At 42.1% G+C, this 26,450-nt stretch overlaps 1 protein-coding gene across 1 annotated transcript; it reads left to right on the top strand.

Moving 5' to 3' along the window:
- The first annotated feature begins 17,233 nt into the window (after positions 1-17,233).
- Positions 17,234-17,770, top strand: LOC112657537 (40S ribosomal protein S13). Its single transcript, XM_025443586.3, is given in 1 exon segment — positions 17,234-17,770. A coding segment is annotated over 1 exon segment (456 nt). The 5' UTR covers positions 17,234-17,256; the 3' UTR covers positions 17,713-17,770.
- The last annotated feature ends 8,680 nt before the right edge of the window (positions 17,771-26,450 follow it).

The following is a 26,450-nucleotide window of genomic DNA, read 5'->3' as shown; positions in this document are numbered from 1 at the left end:
GACTATCATAAATAAATTTAAAAAAATTAAAAAAATAAATAAATAAAATAAAATTCATTTACTGGAGACACAACCTGCTTTTCCCAGGCTGGAGAAAAGGTTTCAATTGCAAATATCCATTGGAGGGAGAGGAGGAATGTGTGGAGAAAGAAGGTATATAACTCAGGTGTAACCAGGAAAACAACTCCCTTTATGCTTTTACAACAGCCAAATGGTTGCATAAGAGGTGTAAATCCAGAGATTAGTGAGAGCAGAAAGTCACTGGTTCTGCTAGCTGATTGAACTAAAGGAAGAGGCAGAGTTTGTGAAGCCTAGGGACCAACATCACCTCTGTGAAATTCAAACCATAGGGCCACATTTGCTGGGACTGGAGCCATAGAGCAAACTAACCACTGCCAGAGAGACTGCCTAGGGCAGACAGGAAGAGGAAGAAACACCTTACTTCTCCCATCCGCCAATCTATAACATTGGCTAAACCAGTTGGAAGTTAAAATGGAAGTCTGGAGAAAGCAGCTTGCAGTTGTCAAACCTCTTGCAATACAGAGCAGAACAGAGAAAAAGCAAAATATGAATTGATGCTAAAACAGACACCGGACTGATACAAGAAGGTATGGCAGATAGGATTTGGGGTCGGTGTCTAAATACAGTTCCTTCCTTGACAGCTATGCATATGCCATCCCCATCACACTACCTCCTGACTTCCCTTCCCTAACATTGACCTAGCTGTGGGGTCTGAAGAGGTTAATAGATCCTATTGTATGATCCATATTTCCTGCCCATAGTGATTGGGCAAATGAATGACATCTGACCAAGCTGAGGCACTCAGACATCACGAGAATTTTCCATACTGAAGCTAATGGAGAAGGGTCGGCTCTGGTTGTAGAGCTGTAAGCATGGATGTCTGTGTGTACCCCTTGTCCTTGACCTCTGATGTGTGAAGAAAGTGATGTTAGTAGGACAGAACATAGCCAAGTTGATGTGGAGAGGGAAGCAAAGATAAAGAGAAGAGAGAGAGAAAGAAAGAAAGAAAGAAAGAAAGAAAGAAAGAAAGAAAGAAAGAAAGAAAGAAAGAAAGAAAGGTTCTGAAAGAGTAGAAAAACATTCCAGTGGATTTAGGAATCATTAAGGAGAACTACCTCTGCTCTACTCTACTTCTCCTCATGCTATATAACATGGCTGCTTAAGCCAACAGATTTTCCTTCTGACTTAATGTATTAGATTTCCATCCCTTATAACTAAAACAGAGATGTTCTGAGCAAGGAAAAAAAACCCCAGATTGACATCATGCTAAAACTTTTGCTAAGGAAAAAGAAAAGGTGAGAGGGGAAGGAAGTACAGGTGACCTCGCTGAACACGACATGGGCATCAGCAAACTGGTGGATGGGATATTGATGTACAGATGCATGATTTTACCAAGAATGTCCTGTTTACTCACAGATATAGATAACTAATCAGATAAGCTAAAGTCATGAGGTGGAGCTTTCGGGAAATTCTTTTAAAAAGAGGAAAGGCTGATTGATGACAGGCTTCTTTAGCCCTACACTCACCCATCACCCAGCCACACTCATACTCTCTTCCTTCTCCCTGCCACACCAACAAGTGGCTGCCATCTTAAAGTCGTGAATTTGAGGACCTTTCCCTAAAGATCAGCAGAGCTGACAGATGAAAGGAAACTAAGTCCTTAGTGACAGTGTGGGGTCACTGTACAGCCTGAAGCTGCTTACATCTTATTACCTGAAAGAAAAATGTTGTGGTTTTTTTTTCTTTTACTCTTTTGTGTTACTTAAGCCACCATTTTCAAGTTCTAACTATTCGGAGCTGATAAGAATCCCTAAATTAATAAGAATCCATCTCTGCCTTCTTATTAGAGGCCTTTTTCCCAAATGAAAATCTTGAGTTTCAGCTTCTCTATGAGACCTTAGGAGGGGTGCCTGGCTGGCACAGTCCAAATTCTTGTTACTCTTGATCTCAGGCTTGTGAATTTGAGCACCATGTTGGGTGTAAAGATTACTTAAATAAATAAGTAAAAACAAAACAAAAAGAACCTTAGGAGGAGGCATCAGTGCCCATGCCTTCTTTATGGCCAGGGTGAACCCAGGATATGTGAAAATCCTGATCCTACTGTGGGTCACAGGCCAGAGCCAGGAGCTGGCAAGGGGCACTTGACCAGAGAAGCTGGTGGTTGGGGACTGCAGGATCTGAAGCCTGGGGAGGTGAGACACACAGATGCCTCTTCGGTTCTCCAAAGTCTGAAAGCATCAAGAGGTACCCAACACAGTGTCACTTGTTCACCTATAGCCCCAAAGCCTGCCCCTTCCTCACATGAAGAAGAGCTCTTTGCTTCTCTAGTCCCAAACTAGCCAAGGGACTTACAAATGCGGGGGTTTCTTTGCATTGTCCATCTATGATCAGCTCTTCCTTCCTGTAATGGTTAATTTTATGTGTCAGCTTGACTGGTCCACAGGGTGCCCAGATATTTGGTTAAGCATTATTCTGGGTACATCTATGAGGGTGTTTCTGGATGAGACTAGCATTTGAATTGGTAGACTGAATAAAGCAGATTGCTGACTCCACCGGGGGTAGACTTCATCCAATCCACTGAAGGGCTGTGTACAATAAAGGGTTGAGTAAGAAAGAATTCTGATTTTCTACATGACTATCTTCAAGAGGGAATATCAGTCTTCTGCCTTCAGTCTTGGACTCTGACTGGAGTTTATACCACCTGTTCTGGTATTTAGGCCTTCAAAATCAGATTGGAACTAAACCATTGTCTTTCCTGGGTCTCCAGCTGATCTTGGACTTCTCAACCTCCATAATCACAGAAGTGAATTCCTTTTTTTTTTTTTTTAATTTTTTTAAACTTTTATTTATTTATGATAGGCACACAGTGAGAGAGAGAGAGAGACAGAGACACAGGCAGAGGGAGAAGCAGGCTCCATGCACCGGGAGCCCGACGTGGGACTCGATCCCGGGTCTCCAGGACCGCGCCCTGGGCCAAAGGCAGGCGCCAAACCACTGCACCACCCAGGGATCCCAGAAGTGAATTCCTTATATTAATTTGTATATATAGAATGTCTCTATATCCTATTGATATATATGTCCTATTGACCAATAAACACTCCCAAGACAAAGGCCCCTATCAGAAGGAGAATGGCAGCTGTACTTTCAAGGCCAGCAGCAGAGAGGGTGCTAGTTTTCACCAAAACCCCAGCCTTTGATGAATCAGATTTCAAATCTGAATGAGGGCTGCAGGTCCTAGAACTAGGTGTATATATTTTCAGTCTCATAAGGATTCAGAACTTTTATGTTTAGGGAATTGGTAAAATAAAAATCCTTAGAAAACTACAGTCAGGTAACATTCATTCCCAGTGCAATGTCCCTTGATGGCTCTACTAGACACAGAACAGAGGGAGGGGATGCTACTAGAGGAAGTAGGGGACTGAAGACTGTCGTTTAAAGAGCAAGACCAGGGCAGCCCCGGTGGCTCAGCGGTTTGGTGCCGTCTTCAGCCCAGGGTGGGATCCTGGAGACCCAGGATCGAGTCCCATGTTGGGATCCCTGCATGGAGCCTGCTTCTCCCTCCCTCTGCCTGCCTCTCTGCCTCTCTGCCTCTCTCTCTCATTAATGAATAAATAAAATCTTTAAATAAATAAATAAATAAATAAATAAATAAATAAATAACAAGCAAGACCAGCTGGGAGCTGTTTTAATGCTTCTGCTTATAATAAAGGAATGAAGTTCCGGAAAATTGCTTCTCTGTGCAAAAAGATGAGTAGCTGTAAGCTTGGAGGGGTGACAGAGAGGAGTGCAAAATGGTTTATTGGTGTCACATAAAAATATCAAAGATCCTTGGCAGCTGTTGTCATTATTTTGCAAATCATGCAGCATGAATGGAGAATTCTTCCTGGGCCTTTATCATTTATTTTTCTTTTCTTTTTGGGTGAAAGTAGGAGAAGCAATGGGCAGGCAGGAGGAAATTTAATTCTCTGTAATCAACAGTGGAGAGGTCATGGTTCTCCCACCAGAACAAGCCTCACTCCTGGGGTCCTTCAGGAGAGTCCCCCTCCCAGGGCTCTCAATGTGGAGCTCAATATACCAGGAAGAGTCATCCCATGGAAAAGATCAAAGCTTTGCTCACTAGGGCTTTATACAAAGCAGACTGACCTCTCTTCCACTATCATTTTCCTAGGACATTCATAGCATTGAACATCACAGAACAAAGCTGTGTCCCTGCCCCAGGACCTTGGCAGCCAGCCATTCTGGCAGACCCTTGGCAGATCAATCCCTCTGAGAGCTTCCTGAAAGAGGCCAGAAAAAAAGGAAGCCCTAAGGACAAGGCCTGCTGTTCAGCAGCAGCCCCTGTCCCTGTCCCTAAGCTCAGAGGTGTCTGCAGTGATAATGGGATGATCTGAACATCTGTTTGACTTCATGGTACTAAGACTGACTGTAAACCCAGGGGAATCCCATCACAGTTTAGATTCCTCAAAGCAGACTCTGACACGGAGAAGAACAGGCAGGATGTTATTAGGAGAAACTGTAGGAATCAACATCTACTGGAAGAGGGGAGAAAGGATCAGGATTAGGGAGAGGGAAACACTGGGCTAGGCTGCAGAGGCCTCAGTCAGCCTTGCAGGGAACTCTGCAGCTGTGGTCCTGCAGAGATGCTCCTGGTAGGATGAAGGCCTGGGGGATATGGGTTGCTCTGGGAAGGCATGTAACCTTGTGCAAGGCTGTTTTCCTCAAGATAACTCCCCTAGAGGGACAGTTTGGGCAATCCTACAGTTCCTTTCCAACCCTTCATTGCTGATTTGCACATGGCAGGATCAGTCCACCTCCCCTAAGCCCTAGCTCCTAGGATTCTATGAATATTCTCTAGGGCTCCAACAGTGTGTCCAGGACTGCTCTGTTACAGTGACTACACTCCAGACTTGGGCTAAAGCATCTTAGATAAACTATGTTCTATAGAAGTGAATTTTGATGAAAGAATAGAGAGCAGAGATCACTAGCTGAGGAAGGCATGATGATGTTCTGAAAGTAAGCATTGCCTTGCATAGGTACTTTTTAATTGTTAAAAACATTCTGCTTAATCCCTATCAAAATACCATGGACTTTCTTCAGAGAGTTAGAACAAATTATTTTAAGATTTGTGTGGAATCAGAAAAGACCCCGAATAGCCAGGGGAATTTTAAAAAAGAAAACCATATCTGGGGGCATCACAATGCCAGATTTCAGGTTGTACTACAAAGCTGTGGTCATCAAGACAGTGTGGTACTGGCACAAAAACAGACACATAGATCAATGGAACAGAATAGAGAACCCAGAAGTGGACCCTGAACTTTATGGTCAACTAATATTCGATAAAGGAGGAAAGACTATCCACTGGAAGAAAGACAGTCTCTTCAATAAATGGTGCTTGGAAAATTGGACATCCACATGCAGAAGAATGAAACTAGACCACTCTCTTTCACCATACACAAGGATAAACTCAAAATGGATGAAAGATCTAAATGTGAGACAAGATTCCATCAAAATCCTAGAGGAGAACACAGGCAACACCCTTTTTGAACTCGGCCACAGTAACTTCTTGCAAGATACATCCACGAAGGCAAAAGAAACAAAAGCAAAAATGAACTATTGGGACTTCATCAAGATAAGAAGCTTTTGCACAGCAAAGGATACAGTCAACAAAACTCAAAGACAACCTACAGAATGGGAGATGATATTTGCCAATGACATATCAGATAAAGGGCTAGTTTCCAAGATCTATAAAGAACTTATTAAACTCAACACCAAAGAAACAAACAATCCAATCATGAAATGGGCAAAAGACATGAAGAGAAATCTCACAGAGGAAGACATAGACATGGCCAACATGCATATGAGAAAATGCTCTGCATCACTTGCCATCAGGGAAATACAAATCAAAACCACAATGAGATACCACCTCACACCAGTGAGAATGGGGCAAATTAACAAGGCAGGAAACCACAAATGTTGGAGAGGATGTGGAGAAAAGGGGAACCCTCTTACACTGTTGGTGGGAATGTGAACTGGTGCAGCCACTCTGGAAAACTGTGTAGAGGTTCCTCAAAGAGTTAAAAATAGACCTGCCCTATGACCCAGCAATTGCACTGTTGGGGATTTACCCCAAAGATTCAGATGCAATGAAACGCCGGGACACCTGCACCCCGATGTTTCTAGCAGCAATGTCCACAATAGCCAAACTGTGGAAGGAGCCTCGGTGTCCATCGAAAGATGAGTGGATAAAGAAGATGCGGTTTATGTATACAATGGAATATTACTCAGCTATTAGAAATGACAAATACCCACCATTTGCTTCAACGTGGATGGAACTGGAGGGTATTATGCTGAGTGAAGTAAGTCAGTCAGAGAAGGACAAACATTATATGTTCTCATTCATGTGGGGAATATAAATAATAGTGAAAGGGAATATAAGGGAAGGGAGAAGAAGTGTGTGGGAAATATCAGAAAGGGAGACAGAACGTAAAGACTGCTAACTCTTGGAAACGAACTAGGGGTGGTGGAAGGGGAGGAGGGCGGGGAGTGGGAGTGAATGGGTGACGGGCACTGTGGGTTATTCTGTATGTTGGTAAATTTCACAATAAAAAATAAATTTAAAAAAATTCTGCTTTACTTTTAATACACATGAGTAAGATAGATAAATTCCTCCAATCTTCTAGTCAATCTAGGTAAGATTCATTTGTTCTCTGGACATTTCACCTTCTTTCTGGGCAGTGCTTAGTAGACAAACTTTGTATTGGACACATGTCCAGTTGTTAGTCCTGATTATAGTTCATCCTCTCAAAACCTTTCCTCACCCACTGGCTCTACTGGGTTTGTGATCTCCAGGATGGTGAGTACTAGCCTCACAGGCCTGTGAGCTGGGTCAGTCACTACCTCTGGTCCAGTCTGCATGGGCCCTTGAGGGCTGAGTCTGTTGGGACTGGGACCTACAGCAGAATACTTATGCTTTAGAAAAGACCCAGTGTTGCTTCCCCTTTGAGCCAGAAGCAGGCAGTAAGTAAGCAGAGGAATCCCCTCCGCAGAGAGGACAATAAACCTCAAGTTGAAAGAAGAGAGCCCTGTGGCCTGGAATTTGGGAAATGGACAGCTGTTGACCTGGCCACTTCTCAGACAAGGAGTTGTGGAGCTGAGCACTCCAGGAGATTCACCCTTAGCTGAAGCAGAGTGGGCATCAGCTTCTTCTCACCAGGAAAGCCCAGTTCCTTGGGCTGGCAGGGCCTGAAGAAACCCTCTTCATAATACTCCCAAGCTGGTGATCTCATCTTATGCTCAGAACCATACCCAGGAAGTTTACTGTTATTTTCATACTCAGCACCACAGCTCTGAATTACAATTCTTATTCACCAGGGATGGGGGACGGGCAGGGATGGGAGAGGCAGGGAAGGCCATCTGTCCTGCTGCCCTCACCAGCATTCCTCTACTGGTTTGTTGTGTTCAGGCCCCAGCCTAGCTGGAGAGCAACTTTACTCCTTCTTGCCACCACTCCTTATAGAAGAGGTAAGGCCTGCAGGCCTGGCTGTTCCACCTCTCACTGCTCAGCCACTGGGGCTTGGCACTTTCTAGTCATAGGCACCTCTCTTCTGTGAGAGAGGAGTCATATCGATGAGGAGCCTTTACTGTGAACATTAGAGAAAAGGGGGCCAAACTCTCATAAGTGAGGAGTGTTGTAAAACAAAGTCCCCAAGTGAGCCTCAGCAGAGAGGTAGGCCTGACCCCTGGGCAGACTAGCATAACCCCCACAATGCTTCAGCAAGGCAGAGGATGTCTGAGTGAGAATCTGGGGAAAGGGAGGGGGAGGATGGGGAAATGGTGAGGATGGAATAGATAGGGCGATGGGGAAGATGATGAGGATGGAGAGGATGGGGAATAGGGGAAGGGAAAATGAGGAGGATGGTGAAAATAGAGTGGATGGTAAGGATGGGGAGGATGGAATGTAGGGAGAGTGAAGGAATACAGGAGGAGGCAGATGAGGGAAGGGCAGATGGGGAGGATGGGAAGGATACGGGTATTGGGAGAAAGGGACACATGGGAAGTATGGGTAATGGAGGGATGGAGAGGATAAAGGAATGGGGAATATGAGGTGAAGGGGAAAGATGGAGAAAATGACATGTACTCGTTTTCTAGTCCAGGTCTATGGACACATGGATGACTCCAGGGAGAGTCTGAAAGATGATGAAGGGGCCATTTTCCAGGAGCTCTGTGAGGCCCAGTAACCCAAGCAGCACAATTCCAGGGCTCCATTAGTTTCCTATTGCTGCTAGAACAAACAACCACAGTGTATTAAAGCAACATAGGTTTATTATTTTACCATTTTAGAGGTTAGAAGTCCAAAATGGATCTTACTGGGCTAAAATCAACATGTTGACAGAGATTTGTTCCTTTTGGAGGCTCTAAGGGAAAATCCATTTCTTGCCTTTCCCAGATTCTAAGAGCTGCCTGTATTTCCAGCTTCTAGAGGCTTATGGTCACATCACTCAAACCTTTGCTCCCATAGTCATATCTCTTCTGACTCTGCTCCTCTGTCTTCAACTTATAAGGACTCTTGTGGTTACACTGGACCCAACAGGACAATAGACTCTTAATTTAGCCACATCTGCAAAGTCCCTTTTGCCATGTAAGGCAACATAGTCACAGGTTCTGGGGATTAGGATGTGGGTATCTTTGGGGATCTTTATTCAGACTATTGCAGAAGACTCATGACCGCAGAGTGTGAGCAAGAATCTTCTCCCAGGTTCTTCTTGGTGTATAGCAGGTCTAGCATAAGTGAGTCCACAGAAAGCACAGCCCAACCTGCTCCAGGGAAGCAAAACCTGTATCCTAGCCAATAACCATCTCTCCATGTTGTTTTGTTTAAACATCTCACCTTCTGTGAGACAGACTATCAACCACAGAAGTTCTTTTTATAGGTCTCCCTTGCAACAAGAGCAGGAGCATGTAACCAAGTTCTGGTCAAGAAATGTGGAAATTTCTGGAGTCTTTGGATATTTTCTTCTCCAAATAAGAGAGATGACTGGGGAGTCCCTTATTCTTTCCTGTTTGTAGGTGCTCTGTCTAAGAACATTATACCTAGATCTTGGCAGCCATTTTGCAATCATGGTGGGGAACAATAAGAGAGCCATGAGAGGCCTCTGAGCTATTGAAAATCCACTCAAATGTCCTGCCTTTGTACTTACTGTAATTATAGAAAAGTAAATTCTTAATCTTTAAGCCACTGCTATCCCAAGAAATTTTACTTGCAACCAAATGCTTTCTAAGTGAGCAGAGGGTAGGGCTGCTACCTAGGATGGCAGCAGCAGTGGCATTGGGAGCCCTCACCCTCAAATAGATCTGTGGAAGGAGCATAGGGATGCAAGGCTGGTGTATAAGAATATTGAACTAGTTTACTAGAGCTGTGTGACAAATTAACTACAAACTGAGTGGCTTATAACAACACAAATTTATTCTCTCACAGTTCTGGAGGCCAGAAGTCCAAAATTCATAGGTGTCAGCAGGGCCATGCACCTTCAAAGTCTGTAGGGAAGGATATAATCTCTGCTTCTTCAGCTTCTGGTGGCCCTGAATATCCCTTGCTTGTGGAGCACCACTGAAATCTCTGACCCGTCTTCACATCTTCTTTTCCACGTGTGTCTCTTCTTATAAGAACACGAGTCATTGGATTTAAGGCCCACTCTAATTCAGTACGATATCATAATTACATGTGCAATGACTCTATTTACAAGTAAGGTCACATTCTGAGATTTAGATAAACATGAGTTTGGGAGAACACTATTCAACTCTACCAACATGAATGATAATTTTCAGATTGCTATGAGGCATACCTCAGGTATTTTCCAAACTACTTGGAGAGGAAAGTTTTCAGAGGTAAGGTCCTTCACAGGGCCAGTAAAGTCTAACTATTGTTTTGCAATCCCACTCTAACCTGAGAGCCATGAGACTTGGAAAAACTCAGGCTCCCAGTGCACTGAATTGCAAGGCAGGCATGTTTTCAGGACTAATAAAAACCTGGAAATGCCAGTGAGATCACAGAGTCATAATTTCTGCTCAGTCACACAGAAGCAAACCAAACAACAAAGGACCAGAGCCTCCAGGCATTAGCACAGAGTTAATGGCACAAAGAGATCTGGAAGGATTGCTGATGAATATTATTCTCAATGAGCCGGCATGAATCTACATGTACGAGGCACTGTGTGGAACAGTGCTGGGCTCATCCTCTCTCCTCCCCAGCCCCAGCAGTGACCAGGGAAAGGAGTATATGGAAAAGAAAGCTGCCTTGGGTCCACTGACAGAAAAGAACACAGAGTTTGTGTCATAGCAGAAATACACTCACCATGATTCAAGGCTGTGAATGAAAAGCCTTCTGCCCCCACCTGTGCAATATAGTAGTGGGTCTGGGAAACTTCCAAAGGCCCAGAGCTTCCAGAACTACTGTGGAAATAGCCAGGGTCAGAAGATTCTGGAGAATGAGAGTTGACATCACCCAACATGAGCACGTTCAACCACAGCTGGAAGAAAGTAGGCCATAGGCCAAAGTCATCAAGCTGGTCATCTGCAGGACCAAGGCTGGAGTCTTCATCCTTTGTGGAGCCAGGACCACTTGGCATACTGCTTCCTCTTTGAAAGAAAGATTAACCTGCCCAGCTCTGTAAAGAGCCAAGGCTGGGTAACAGTCCTCAGAGTCCTCTATGTGTCCTTCAGAAACTAACACCCAAAATGATCATGAACTTCCTGGAGGTACTAGTCAAGTATCCCTCTTGTTGATAAGCAGGAAACTGGAGGGACTTTTGCAAAGATCCACTGTCACTGTGGTCTGAACACCCAAATGCAAGATCAGCCAAAGCCAAAGAAATAGTAAAAAACCTTCATCAGTAATGTTCTCGAATAAATGAGCCAGTTCACAGAAAGGCAGGAGGCTCAGTTCTATCCAGACACCTGGGGAAAGCTGGGTCTTGAGGAGCAGTACCTGTTGGGTGGGAGAGTTTCATCTAGCTTTCTTATCTCAAATGGACAGTTTTAACCTCAAGAGGAACTTAAATTCAAGACACAGTCCAAGAGCAATGAACTGCTTTAATTCTCTTCACGATTTACCCTGTGTGATTCACTGACCTGAATGTTAGGAAGTCAAAGGCAAGGTGCAATGGTGTGGTTTTCCTACTCTCAGACATGTATGCCCAGACACCTTGCTGGACTCCTGCCCTGCCCCACCACTGCTGGCTCCCACCCAGAGCCCAAAGTATCCCCAAGGGACAATGGGGATACCTGGGGTGTATCCCGGTATATACATGATATATACATATATCATGTATATGTATATACATATATATACATATATCATGTATATGTATATACATATATTTTTTCATATACTATTAACCTTACAGAGATATTGGAGGAATAAATTCTCCTATCTTAGAGTAAGGAAACCTTGAAGTCATTCTTGTTCATCATTAATTCAATATATTAACAAAAGGTGCAGACACCGAGCTATGGTAGCCCTTGCCCTCACAGAGACTTCAGTTAAGGAAAAGATGATATAATACAATAGCAAATGGAAAATTGTGATTGTGGTGCTGGTCATGAAAGTAGAATGTCAGCAAGCTTCTCTAAAGGAGCTCGTGGGGGTCTGCAGCAGGGGATTTGATCCAGTCAAGAAAGTTGAAGTGACCTTGATTTGAAACCAGAATGATGAGTTAAGAGATGACTTGGCCAACAAGGGAGGGAAGAACACTGTTTCATCAGAGGAACAGCACATACAACATCTTCACCTTCCCCAGATGAAGAATGGTAAATACAAAGGTCAGTGAAGGGCAGTGCAGCTAGAGGACACAAGCAGTGGAGGTGGGCCTTTTGTTAAACATAATGTCTTTGCCTATGAGGCAGCAATAGAAAACCAATGGGAAGCTTATTAATTAGGTGATACAATCATCCTCATGCTTCAAATTAATCATTCTGGCTATAAAATGAAGGAAATATTACAGGCAGGGGCAGTGTGGGAGCAGAGGACCTGTGAAGAGTCCATGTGATAGGGGATTTGAACTGGGTATCACAAAGGTAGCAAGTGGCAAAGCCTGGTCTCAAGCCCAAGCCTGAGATTGATGCACTGCACTGAGCTTCATGGCTAGCATGTCTTAACCACTCCGAGAACTGCATGTTCATTCCTTGAGGCTTGTAAGGCTTTCTTGAAAGGCTCTCTGACACTGTGTTTACCAAGACACAAAGAATGTCCAAAGATTGTCAAGTTTGTGCCTTTTCAGAGAGGAGCTCTGAAAGAAAGATCCCAAAGTTTGATGACATTTCCCAGCTTATGATCTCCAGACCAGACCCTCTGGGGGTCAGCTCTCTGCCACCATCCTAAGAAGACTATGCAAAAGTAGGCCTCAGTGAGCCACTGTTCCCTCAGTCCCTGGAGGAGAAGACATGGTTTTCACGTGAGGCATCGTCTGGCCAGACAACTCAATTACTCAAGTTTTAGGCAAAGTTGGAAATTTCCGGTGCTAAGTGGGTTCAGAGATGTTGGTAACAAAGCTACAGTACAAATGTTATGCTATAAAAAGCATTTAGAAATGCTATTTAGAAATGTTAGTTGGTCTCCCTCTGCCTGCGTCTCTGCCTCTCTCTCTCTCTCTCTCTGTGACTATCATAAATAAATAAAAATTAAAAAAAAAAAAAAAAAGAGGGGATCCCTGGGTGGCGCAGCGGTTTGGCGCCTGCCTTTGGCCCAGGGCGCGATCCTGGAGACCCGGGATCGAATCCCACATCAGGCTCCCGGTGCATGGAGCCTGCTTCTCCCTCTGCCTGCGTCTCTGCCTCTCTCTCTCTCTCTCTCTGTGACTATCATAAATAAATAAAAATTAAAAAAAAAAAAAAAGAAATGTTAGTTGGTTACAGTGTCATAATTTTTACACACATGTAAATAAGGTTAATGAATTTTATTTCACACAGATGATTTAAACTATAAAACAATAAAATTGCTTTTCAGGTAATACTTTGGGGCCAAATCAAATAAAATTTCAAGTCATTATAACTTTAGAAAAAGAAACTAATTTGAATTTATGATTTAGGTCCAAACACTGCTTCAATAAAGGGAAAATATTTCATTACAAGGATTTGGGGGGGGTTTTGTGTTTTTTGTTCTTTGTTTTTTATTTATGATAGTCATACAGAAAGAGAGAGAGAGAGAGAGGCAGAGACACAGGCAGAGGGAGAAGCAGGCTCCATGCACCGGGAGCCTGACGTGGGATTCGATCCCGGGTCTCCAGGATCGCGCCCTAGGCCAAAGGCAGGCGCCAAACCGTTGCGCCACCCAGGGATCCCCATTACAAGGATTTGTAAGTATTCTGTACTTCTTGTTATATAAGTAGCAACAAATTGATAAACAGCAACCTATTGTCAGCTCATTAGAATATCCTTATGACTGCCAGTAGTTAAGGTGGCACCAATTTAGAATTCTGGTTCCACACACTTTCTGCAGCCTTATTTCTTTGCCCTTTGAGGTGAACCGTGTTGGTAACCCACTCAATCCCCATGAATCTTGTTTTATTGGCTTAGTGTGCCCATACCTTATGTTGCAGACTTTGGTACCAAAAGTTCCCGCCTGCAATGGTCTTGAGGCACTTTTCTGGGGGGCTCTGGGGCCACCTTGACCACTCAGCCAGCCAAGGGTGTCTGGAAGGTTTATTCTCCAGCTCTCACCCCCAGGATCTGTGGCCAATGGCTGGTGTGAGGGTCCTTTGCCTCAAGGCGGGACAAGCTCTGAGGTGTCATTTATGCTTCAGAACTCCCCACAGGATGGGTCCAGGATTAGGCTTCCCCTGAGATCATAGCTGAGCTTGACTTCTGTACTAGGTAGGGTTCCCTTGATGTAGAGCCTGAAAAGGAAGGTCTCATGCAAATCTTTTCTTAGGTGAAACTTGTAGGGAATGGGGTGTTACAGAAAAAGTTATTGTGACATTTGTTGAAACAGTAAAGACTAGTCATAGTCTTCTGTGTCACCAGACTAGTCACCAGACTGGTGACAGGACTATTGCAGTAAGGTAGGGAGTTGGGCTCAACTCTAAATACAAGTGGGGACTCACAGCCAACAAGCGAAGAGTGGAGGGCTCCACGGTGGACAACTGCAAAGAGAAGACATAGAGGGTTACGGGGATTCATGTAGACTGACATGATTCATGCTGAAGGCAGCTCAGACTGGATGCTCTTCTATGGGTCTTTGCTTAGTACCACATGCTTCCATTCCTAGGCCCACATTCCACTTCCCTTCTGTGTTCTCATAGAAACAACTTCTACTAAATCACTAATGCTTAACAGTTATCTCTAATGCTACCTTATAGATAATTGGCTCCCCAGTAGTGATGGCTACCTTACTGTTACAGAGTACCTGCCAAGTGGCAGCACAAGATGCATAAGCACAAACAGTACATAAATCCCAGGAGGTGGACACATGTGTGCATGTACATACACACATGCATGCACTCATGAACACGCAGTTCATTCCTGGGAGAGACAGCAAACATACCTACATGGTACAGGTGATGCTTCTCTAAGTCATATCCTATGGCCGTATGAAAAGGTTACTGTGAAGTCAATACAAGAGTCTAATACCTCTTGCTTTAAGACCTGTCCCCAAGCATAGGGGCTAAAGCATCTGGGGCTACTCTACATAGGTACCAGGTAGCAGGCAGCTTTACAGTCACCTGTCACATTTATGTTTCCCTTGATTTACCAGGACCCTGTGAAAGGTTTGGGTAGCACAGGGACAGGACTAATGAGAACCACAGGAAGATCTGAAAGGAAGGAGGCCTCTATGATTAGGAAGTATAAGGAAACTCCCAGGTGGAGGGCCAGCCATGTGTTGGTTGAAGCCCCAGCCTGGTTAGTGACTGGTGTCAAGGGGATGGTAGATCCTTCTGGTGATGGCACATGGAGTTGTCATGCTGACTCTATAAGTAGCCAGATGAAAGCCTGGAACTGCTGAGATCCACTGTATTAGGAAATTTTTTTTAAGATTTTATTTATTTATTCATGAGAGACACACACAGAGAGGCAGAAACAGGCAGAGGGAGAAGCAGGCTCCCTGCAGGGAGCTTGACGTGGGACTCTATCACAGGACCCCGGGATCATGCCCTGAGCCAAAGGGAGGCGTCCAACCACTGAGGCACCCAGGTGCTCCTGTATCAGGAAAACTTGCTTGAGAGTGATACCAGTCCAAAAGGAAACAAAGCTGTGAATTAGAGGCAAAAGGTAAGAGATGGTATATCACATCTGTTTAGCATCTCAATTCAGTCATATCTGAAACCTGAAAATTCTTTGTTGCTGAGCCAATTCGTCCTTTTTAGCTTGAGCCAGTCTAAGAAAGCTTGTCACTTCCTACAGAGATAGTAAATAGAGGCAGAGAACCTTGTGGGAACAAGTGGAAACCTAGTCCCAGATCACTAAGCTAATGACTGGTTCTTTGTGCCCTTAGCTCATAACTGGTACCTGTAATGTGAAAGTTACCTGAAGATATGTGGCTTCCTCCTAAACCTATAAATACCCCTTTATGCTGCTCACATTTTACCATTTGGCAAAGGCCCCTTGATTGAAGAGTACCTCCTGGAGCAAACATTCTAACCTAAGCTTTCGTTTGAGTGCATACTTTGTAGTGGAGGTTGGAGAGAACTGAGGTCTGGAGAGCTGGCTCTGTCAAACCTGGCCAGGCATAGGAAGCTGTTGGTGCACCCTTGATTACTGGGGAGACCACTGTCTACTCAGTCACCTTGAATAAAAGGACAGGACTCCAAGTCTGCTCCTTGGGAGTGGAGAGAAGAGGTAAGCAAGTAGAGTTACAATAGCAGGCATTAGCACATGCCTAAACAAAGCCACTTTTCATCTGAGAGGCTCAGAGGCCAACAGGAACCAGATGATGTTCAAAAGAGAACTCTGCAGCATCACTAATACTGTGCCAGTAGTTACCAGGTGAAAATCGGGCATTTGCTGACATGCTGATTTCACAGAGAAAAAGGCATTTGCATTTTCTCTTACTACTGAGGGGTGCCAATTCCCTCCCTGCAACTAGAAAAAAGTTGCAATCCTTAGTAGCTCTTCACTGATGGGCTTGAATCCCTTACCAGGTCTCCCCTACCCACAGCCTCCCTTTTGTGTATTAGAAAAAAAAATCTACGAGAAAAAAGAAATCTGGAAGCTGGTTCATCGAGGGGCTGCAAAGTAGCTGAAATTTTGCCTCATTTGTGCAAACCCTTCTCAGGCTAGAAACAGGGCTAGATCAGAACTTCAGTCAATACACCTGGCATACAGCCCGTCAGGCTGGGCTCTACCCATTAAAATTTAAATAAAATAAATATAACACATATGATTTTGCTTCTTGACATTCAGTGCAAGAAATATAGGCACTACATGTCTGTTTTAGCCTAAATAAATGAATCTGGCTCATTTATTGTCTCCTATCCACTTTGTCATCAACTTTTGTGGCTGGGCTATAGCACCTCCCACCTCTGTAGTTCAGGAACCCTCACACTTTCAAATGTCTTCAGTCTTTGGGGCTGTCAGTTTCCAGGCTCCCAGCCGACCCACGGCCCGTGGCCTGTGTGGTCCAGTCCAAAGCTGTGCTTCTAATCTCTCCCCACCAAGCCCATCTCAGGCCCTCTCAGACTCAGCATACCCAATATCTGGGAAGCTTTTCTAAGAATGCTAAGAAGCTGTCATCTACCCAGCATCTCGGGGTATGTACAAGGCAGTAAAGGTCTCCTTCCACCATCCTGAACCCCCCAAATCCTGTTTTCCCTTCCTGCCCTCAGGGAGGCTCATTGCCCCCACCTTTATTAGGTCATTTCCTCTGTTTAAAATCCCCTTAATGGGGGACTGAGCATTGACAGGGGGAGGGCACAGGGGCATCTTTTGAGTACTGAAATGTCCCCATCTCTATTTGAGTGATGGGTATACAGACACAAGTGTGTACAAATGGGAGATTCAAGGCACTTGAATTCAGTATCAGTGCACTCAACACACATTACTTCTCAGTTTAAAAATGTACTACTGCTCCTCGCCCCCAAAATTTGTTAGCTTAGACTGAAGGTGGCAAATAGCCAATGCATGGCCTCACAAAAGGTAATTTCATAGGTTCACCCTAGTAGTTTTGGCTAGGTCTGCAGAGTGTGTGCTTTTAACATAAATGTTTTCATCCTTTAAAAAATAAAATTTTGCTTTTCCGCCGCCATCATGGGTCGCATGCACGCTCCCGGGAAGGGCCTGTCCCAGTCGGCTCTGCCCTACCGCCGCAGCGTCCCCACCTGGCTGAAGCTGACGTCCGACGACGTGAAGGAGCAGATCTACAAACTGGCCAAGAAGGGTCTGACTCCCTCGCAGATCGGTGTGATCCTGAGAGACTCCCATGGTGTTGCACAAGTACGTTTTGTGACAGGCAATAAAATCTTGAGAATTCTTAAGTCCAAGGGACTTGCACCTGATCTCCCTGAGGATCTGTACCATTTGATTAAGAAAGCTGTTGCTGTTCGAAAGCATCTTGAGAGGAACAGAAAGGATAAGGATGCCAAATTCTGACTGATTCTGATTGAGAGCCGTATTCACCGATTGGCTCGATATTATAAGACCAAAAGAGTCCTCCCTCCCAATTGGAAATACGAGTCATCCACAGCCTCTGCCCTGGTCGCATAAATTTGGCTATGTACTCAAGCAATAAAATCATTGTCTACTAGAAAAAAAAAAAAGAAAATTTTACATAAAATTCTAGATTTCTGGTTTCAGTTAGAAGCGTAGGGGGCACTGGATCTCCAATGATATGTATTTGATTTTGAGCCATGTACTCAGACATTGAAACACATAATCAAAGGCTCTTCAAGAAGTATTGGGACTAGTTTTCAGAAATACACTGGAGTGTAGGGCAGGGACGGGGATTCCTCTTATTCCTTTGTGAAATAATTATCACAGTAGAAAACAAGACTATGTTTCTATCAGGTTTCCCTGCTGTATCAAATAAACAAAGTTGTCAAAGTAAAAAATGCATATCTATACATCTATATATATCTATTTAGTTATCCAAACATATATACGTTTTCCTTCTTTTATTTCACTTAAATTTGTAGTCATTGATTCCTGTTCTACTATTTTTCCCTCCATTTATTAGGTTGCTATTAATTTCTTATAACAATTTACAAATATTCTACTACTCTAAGAACCATTGAAATCACAGTTGGGAACCTCAATAATTTCACCAAGGCAGAAGCTATTAAATACAAACATTGACAAAAGTTTTTAATGCTGCAAAAATCATGAAAAATGCCAAAGTAAGCTCATTGCTGCTGCAGATTTAATTTGTCCTCTTCTTAAAAGCTAGAAATCTGCTCTCTGTCCAGTAGGACCTGAACAAGCCTTAAATGAGGACCATTGGTGGCCACATCAGGCTGAGTCCTCCCATCCCCAAAGCCCAGTATGGGGATCCCTGGGTGGCGCAGCGGTTTGGCGCCTGCCTTTGGCCCAGGGCACGATCCTGGAGACCCGGGATCGAGTCCCACATCGGGCTCCCGGTGCATGGAGCCTGCTTCTCCCTCTGCCTGTGTCTCTGCCTCTTTCTCTCTCTCTCTCTGTGACTATCATAAATAAATAAATTAAAAAAAAAAAAAAGAAGAACAAAGCCCAGTATGGAAGAGGAGTAGGCAACCCTGAAGGAGCAGAGGATGGAAAGCTCTGCTAATTTTTCTCATCTCATTTCAAGCTCAGAACTGAAATGGACAGAATAGTTAACCCCACAGCCTGCAGACTCCACTATTGATAACAATGAAAACAAAGCTATCTTATATACTTGTTCTGTTTTGCACTTTTCAAAATCATTTCCTTATAGGTACTCTGAAACCCCAAGAAGTGAAGAAGCTGCCCTTGAAATTTGAATGCCGAGGGCCCCAGAAAAGGAACAGTTCAAGGTTGCTCTGCAACTCGCCATCAAATCTAGAACAAGAACCAGGGTCTCTAGGCCCCTGCTACCTCTTCTTTCTAGATCCGGGACACATCTCAGTGCTGCCAGAGCCAACACCTCATCTCACTACTGGCTGAATGAGAGAATGAGACACTCTCTACCCTGTCTTTTGACTTGTTTGCTTACCCAAACCAGCCATTAGGGACAAAGTTGCTCAACCAAAATCAGGTCTAGTTAACTAATTCTGGACATTTTGTTTATCATATCAGTTAGGAATCTATCACTCACATCATACAAGCGATCAGACTTTAGTGCAGTAGTTGTTCCAGAGTTGAGAGAATCTGATAGAGTTAAGGGAGCTAACAAAGTGATTGTTACCTTTACAGTAGAGGCAGCCAGGACCTGGTAATCACAGGCCTGAAGGGATGAGCAGAGGAAAGAGTGCTACTGGGATCCAGCATGAGCTGAAGCAGCCACTATCAGAGACATGGTGCAGAAGCACAAGGAAACAGAAAAGAAATACCCTGACTTGAACTTGAACCTTTCCACATTTTGATCCCCTGACAGTGGCTCCCCGTGGCACTTCACAGCAATCAGCCTCCTGGGGTGAAAAAGCAGAGTGGAGGATGAATGTTATGTGGGAAGGGGCGAGGACACAAAATTAGCAGCACACTATACTCTCAGAGTTTCAGTTTCCTCATCTGTAAAATCAGGTGATGTCTATCTCATAGCCCTCTTCTGAGGATAAAAACTAACATATGTGAGGTACACAACACATAATTATTCAAAAATATAAACATCCTCAACATCATGATCTATACTTCTCCTCAACACTGTTGTTTTGCTCCCAATAGCATATATTCCCCTGGTTGGAAATGTCTGCAAAGATTGTCTCATCCTCCCAGGCTCCATTCTTCCACAAAAGGATGGTTGTCATTCTGGAATGCAACAAGTGCCTGCAAGTGCCCTCTGCTGTTTGATTACTTCCAGTGGTAAAGGACTCACAAATATTTCTGTCTCTTTTACTGTCAAACCACATAAAACTCAGAAAAGTATTTATCTATAATTGGGACAAAAGACCTTCCTATAGACTTTCCCTAAGAGGCCTGAATTTTGGAGTCACCAGAAAGTAGAGCTGCTTAAAAATAAATTAATTAAATAAAAATTTTTTAATTTTTTAAAAATTTTATGTGCACTAACCAATTAGTGCACATAAAATGAACAAATTTCTAAGAGACACAACTACCAAACTCCTATAGCTATCTAAGCTCATTTAAGAATAAATACATAAGCTAAATTAAATCATGAAAGTAAATCTATAGTTTAAATTCTTTCTATAAATAATACCATAGCACTTGATAACTTTACTGCTTCACTGTGAATTCTACCTAATATTCAACTACATATTCATAACAATTCTACACAGTTCTTTCAAAAAATAGAAAAGAGGACAGGGGGCGTCTGGGTGGCATAGTTTGTTAAGCATCCAACTCTTGATTTCAGCACAGGGCTTAATCTCAGGGTTGTGAGACTAAGCCCTGTGTCAGGCTCCACACTGAGCATGGAGCCTGCTTAAGATTCTCTCTCTCCTTCTCCCTCTGCCTCTCACCATCCCACTCACACTTCTCTCTCTCCAAAACAAAAATTTTAATTTTAAAAATTTAAAAATAGAAAAGAAAGGAGCACTTCCCAACAAGTTTTATGAGGCCAGGATTTCCCTAATAGCAGAATTAGAAAAGGACATTTTAACTGCATATCCATAACTCTCACAACCATAGAAACAATTTCAGAAATTAAATCTAGAAAAAAGAAAATAAGAAAATGAATCTAGCAATGTATTTAAAAATAATAAAATATGACAAATTGAGATTTAATTCAGGAAATTTGAGGTTGGTTTAATATCAAAAGTCAACTAACATTATCATAACCTTATTAACATACTAAAAGAGAAAAATATATAATAATATAACTACATGCAGAGAAGAAAATTAATTGAAAAAATTCAACAACAATTCAAGATAATTCTCAGTTAATCAGAAATAGAATAAAACTTCCTTAATTTGGGAAAATGGCAAGGTTGTTTGTATTTAATGCTTTAAGTCAATATTACACTGGAAATTCTAGCCAATGGAATAAGGCAGGGAAAAGAAATAAACATCTGGTCTGGAAAGGAAGAAATAAAACCATCATTATCAGAAGATAAGAGGATGTCAACTATATAGAAAATTATAAGAAATCTATGTACACAAAATTTACTAGAACCAATAAGTAGTTTTGCAAGGTCAAAGGACATAAATTATATATTTTTTAAATTGTATTTATTTATGCTAGAAGCAATACTTGGAAATTATAATTTGAGAAGCAATAGCCCTTCACATTTATTGTCAATTGATTTTTTATAAAGGTGTCAAGACAATTTAATGGTGAAAGAATAGCTTCTAAAACAAATGGTGCTAAAACAACTGGTTATCTAGATGTGAAACAAATAATTTGAACCCCTATCTCATATTATATACAAACATAACTCAAAATGAATCAAAGACCTAAGAGAGCTAAAACTATCAAACATTTAGAAGAAAATACAGGCATAAGATGTCATGACCTTGAAAAAGCCATGACCATGGCCTCATACTTATGAAACCCAAGGGCACAAGAACCAATAAATTAGACATCATCAAAATTAAAAATTGCTGTGCCTCAAAAGACACCATCAAAAAAAGTGAAAAGGCAACACACAAAAGAGGAGAAAGTACTTGTTAATCATATATGTGACAAGTGATTTATATCTAGAACATACAAATAACTTCCAAAACTCAATAATAAAAAGACAGTTCAATTTTTAAAAATGAGTAAAGGGTGGTGCAGTCAATAAAGCATCCAACTCTTGGTTTTGGCTCAGGTCATGATCTCAGAATCATGAGACTGAGTCCTGTGTCAGAGTCCATGCTTAGCATGGAGTCTGCTTAAGACCTTCTCCCTCTCTCTTGCCCCTCCCCACTCTGGCTGACTCTCTCTGAAATAAATCAATCAATCAATCTTTTAAAAAAATGAGTAAAGGATCTGGGGGCACCTGGGTGACTCAGTCAGTGAAGTGTCAGACTCCTAATTTTGGCTCAGGTCATGATCTTAGGGTTGTGAGATTGAGCCTCACATCAGGCTCCATGTTGGGCATGGAGTCTGTTTAAGTTTCTCTCTTTCCCTCTGCCCCTCCCCCTCTCCAAAAATAAATGAATAGATAAATAAAAAAATGAGTAAAGGATCCAAATACCCACTTCTCATAAGAAGAGAATGAGGGAATGCCATTTCCCATAAGAAGATATATAAATGGCCAATAAACATGGAGAATTGCTCAGTATCACTATCATCCAGGAAATCCAAATCAGTGAGAAGCAAGGAATGAAACACAATGGAATACCGCTTCACATCCACTAGGATGGCTATGATTAAAAGGCCACATAAGGACAAAATGTTGATGAGGATATTAAAAAAGTAGAAACCTTCATATTATGCTGATAGGAACGTAAATGGTACAGCAACATGGAAAACAATCTAGTAGTTCCTAAAAAGTTAAGCACAGTTACCATCTGACCCAGCAATTTCACTCCCTGGTATATACTAAAGAGAAACCAAAACAAATGTTCACATAAAATGAGTAGGAAAAAACAGAGGGTGACAAAACATGAGAGACTCCTAACTCTGGGAAACGAACAAGGAGTAGTGGAAGAGGAGATGGGCGGGGGGATGGTGTGACTGGGTGATGGGCATAAAGGGGGGCACTTGATGGGATGAGCACTGGGTGTTATATGTTGGCAAATAAAACTCCAATAAAAAATATACAAAAAAGACCATATACACAAAAGTATATAATGATGTAAAAATATTGGAGTTCAGAGCTGAGAGCCAAGAAAGAATTCTTGAGATGTTTTCAATGCAAAAAGATGGTTTTACCTCTGGGCAGAAATAGCTGCACTTGGGTCATGAGGAGTAGCTGATTATATACTTTCAAGCTGGGAGCAGGTTAGGGATGGCAAGAATCTCTAAGGAATTTTGGAAGCAAGGTTTCCAGGACTTTGAGGGGGCAAGCTTTTGTTAGAAAAAGGTCATTTAAAAAAAAAAGAAAAAGAAAAAGGTCATTTGTTACTATCCAGTAAACCCTCAATCATGAGACCCTTCAAATGTGTACCAGGGAGCCATATGCTTGGAGAATGATCGCTAATATGTATCTTGGGGAGTAGAGATAAAGGAAGTCTCAAAAGGAATTTTTGTATGTTAAAGTAGACTTACAGGTTCCAGGGAGTCAGGCTAAGACACTTTTGCTCTTAGCTAAGTGTCAACATTGAGGCAGCTGAGCTCCCAGAGGAGCTGTTTCAAGGACTTGTCAGTGGGCTGTAGGCAGCAAGGAAATTTAATTTTTGGTTTTTCTGTTGTTTCCCACAGCAGTAATAGCATTATTGCATTATAGTATTACATTTATAATCAAAATGTATAAATAAAATATATACCCATACAATATAAACATAAAAAAACAGGTAAAAGTCTTTTCAACAGCATTCAAAAACAGAAATATTCAGAGTTAAATGTATTAAAGTATGTGCAAGATTTGTAAAAACAAAAACAAAACACAAAACCCTACAAAATATTAAGAAAAAATTTAAAAGACCTAAATAATAGCTATATTGATATACCATTTCATAGAAAACAAGAGCCAGTATTATTAAAATGTCAGCTCCTATCCAAAAAGATACAGGTGCAACACAATCTTATTGAAGATCTCATTAGGATTTTTTTTAATTTTTATTTATTTATGATAGTCACACACAGAAAGAGAGAGAGAGAGAGAGGCAGAGACACAGGCAGAGGGAGAAACAGGCTCCATGCACTGGGAGCCCGACGTGGGACTCGATCCTGGGTCTCCAGGATCGCGCCCTGGGCCAAAGGCAGGCGCTAAACCGCTGCACCACCCAGAGATCCCTCATTAGGATTTTTTAATAGCAATTAAGGAGCTCATTCTAAAATTTGCATGGAAATGCAAAAGACAGAGACTGGGGAAAACTATTCTGGAAAACAAACAAAAAGTTAAAAGACATTTACTAACTGATTTCAAAACTTTAATACATCAAGAAAATGGTTGTGTTGGTCAAGGATTAACTTCATAAAGAACCAAGGGAATTGTTTGGAGTGAACACAGTGTCCTCTCTTGATTTGAATAGACGTATACATCTTACAGACCTCATAAATTTAGAAACTTAAAATTGATGCATTTTATTGTATGTAAATTATACCACAATAATGATTAACTCTTGTTAAACAAATGTATTCAATGAACTTGAGAGTATGTTAGCACAGCAGAAGAAAGGTTTGTTAAACTTAAAGCAGATCAACAGAAATAATCTAAACAGAGGCACAGAGAGAAAAATAATTGAAGATGGAAAAAAATACTAAGAAGAGCATCTGTAATCAGTACAGAAACATCCAGTTATATAAAATACAAGTGGAGCTCCAGAAAGAAATAAGAGATAAAATGGGGAAGAAATGTATTTGAAAAACTAATGGCCATTTTCCCCAAATTTGATGAAATACCTCAACCCACAAGCCCAAGAAGCTCAATAAAACCCAAGAAAGGTAAAGGCAAAGAGAATCATAGCTAGACTCATTATTTTCACACTATTGAAAATAAACTATTCAGTGAAAATAGTCATATTACGTATAGTGGGGAAATGATAAGAATTATGACTCATCAAAAATAATGAAAGTAAAAGACACCTTTAAATTATGAAGGGAAGAATACTAAATTTTTAACCAAGAATTCTATGTTCAGGAAAAATATTTTTCAAAAATAAACATGAGGGGCACCTGGGCAGTTCTGTTGGTTAAGTGTCTGACTCTTGGTTTTGGTTCAAGTCATGATCTCAGGGTTCTGAGATAGAGCTCCATGTTGAGCTCCATGCTCAGCGCAGAATCTGTTTGTCCCTCTCCCTCTGCTCCCCATGCTCCCTTCTCTCTGGTAAAAATAAATAAAATCTTAAAGGAAATAAATATAAAATAGACATTTTCAGATATACAAAAGCTAAGAGAATGACTCAATTACCAGTAAACCTAAACGACAACAAAATGAAAGAAAATCTTCCGGTTTAGGGAAATGATACCAAATGGAAACTCTGACCTACAGGAGAGGGTGTAACACTAGATAAAGTAAATGAATTAGGTTTGATTTGAGGAGAAATATATGACATGTTCTTCTGTGTGGGAGGTTATACCTTAAACAGCCAATGCAACTAGAGGCCTCTTTGTGGTGGTTGGCCTCCTGTTTTGGGCTTCTGCTGGAGAAGCTCTTCAAAACTCCATTAGTAGAATTTCCCCAAAACAAATCTATGGATTTCCTTGGGAGATGATGGCATGAGCAGAAAAAGTTGCTACAGTTATCTGGTTTTGAAAAACTTTACACTCTCTTAAAAAAAAACTAACAGCTATATAGAAGGATAAATACTTTGCTTTACAACTCATTAAACTAAAGAAAGACGGGATCCCAGCGGTTTGGCGCCTGCCTTTGGCCCAGGGCGTGATCCTGGAGACCCGGGATCGAATCCCACATCGGGCTCCCGGTGCATGGAGCCTGCTTCTCCCTCTGCCTGTGTCTCTGCCTCTCTCTCTTTCTCTCTGTGTGACTATCATAAATAAATAAAAATTAAAAAAAATTAAAAAATAAAAAATAAAAAAAAATAAACTAAAGAAAGAGATATGATAGCCTAGAGTCACCATCAAAAGGTGCCATACTTCATAAAGACCCATCATAAACATAAAGTATAAAGGTAATCAGTGAAAACCATGGAAACTACATGAGTTGCTGATATTCAAGAAGCAAACATTGCTAGAACAGAAATCATAATCCATTAAAAAATCAGTGGCTAAAAAAAAAAAAAAAAAAAAAAAATCAGTGGCTTTTCCAAATAGATCATTGGGCAGAGCATCTTTCCCACATGGTCCCTCACCAAAAGATATCATTTATCTCCAAGGAGATCTTCACTCCCAGAACTTGTTTAACTTCTCCAGTTCAACATTTCTTTTGCTGGGGAAATCACAAAATAAAGGTATCTTATTTTCTTGATCTGGTTTTCAAAAGTATGCATGGACACCCCCCTATTTCCACTGCAATAATACCTTCTACTGAGGGATTTTTCTGGCTTGCCACATCCTTCACTGATAATAAGAATACTGTGTCCTCCAAGGTATGGAGGTCATTTTCCCCTCTCACATGCTAGATTTTACCCCACCACTCTGCCGTCCTGAAAATAATACTAGGTTACCCTTAGCGTTGAATTTCAGTCTTCAGGGCAGCCCGGTTGGCTCAGCGGTTTAGCGCCGCCTTCCGCCCAGGGCATGATCCTGGAGTTCCTGGATCGAGTCCCACGTCAGGCTCCCTGCATGGAGCCTGCTTCTCCCTCTGCCTGTGTCACTGCCTCTCTCTGTGTGTCTCTCATAAATA

The sequence above is a fragment of the Canis lupus genome, chromosome 8 (assembly GCF_003254725.2).
Source record: "Canis lupus dingo isolate Sandy chromosome 8, ASM325472v2, whole genome shotgun sequence".
Classification (NCBI taxonomy): domain Eukaryota; kingdom Metazoa; phylum Chordata; class Mammalia; order Carnivora; family Canidae; genus Canis; species Canis lupus.
This window is presented reverse-complemented; position numbering and strand designations above follow the sequence as displayed.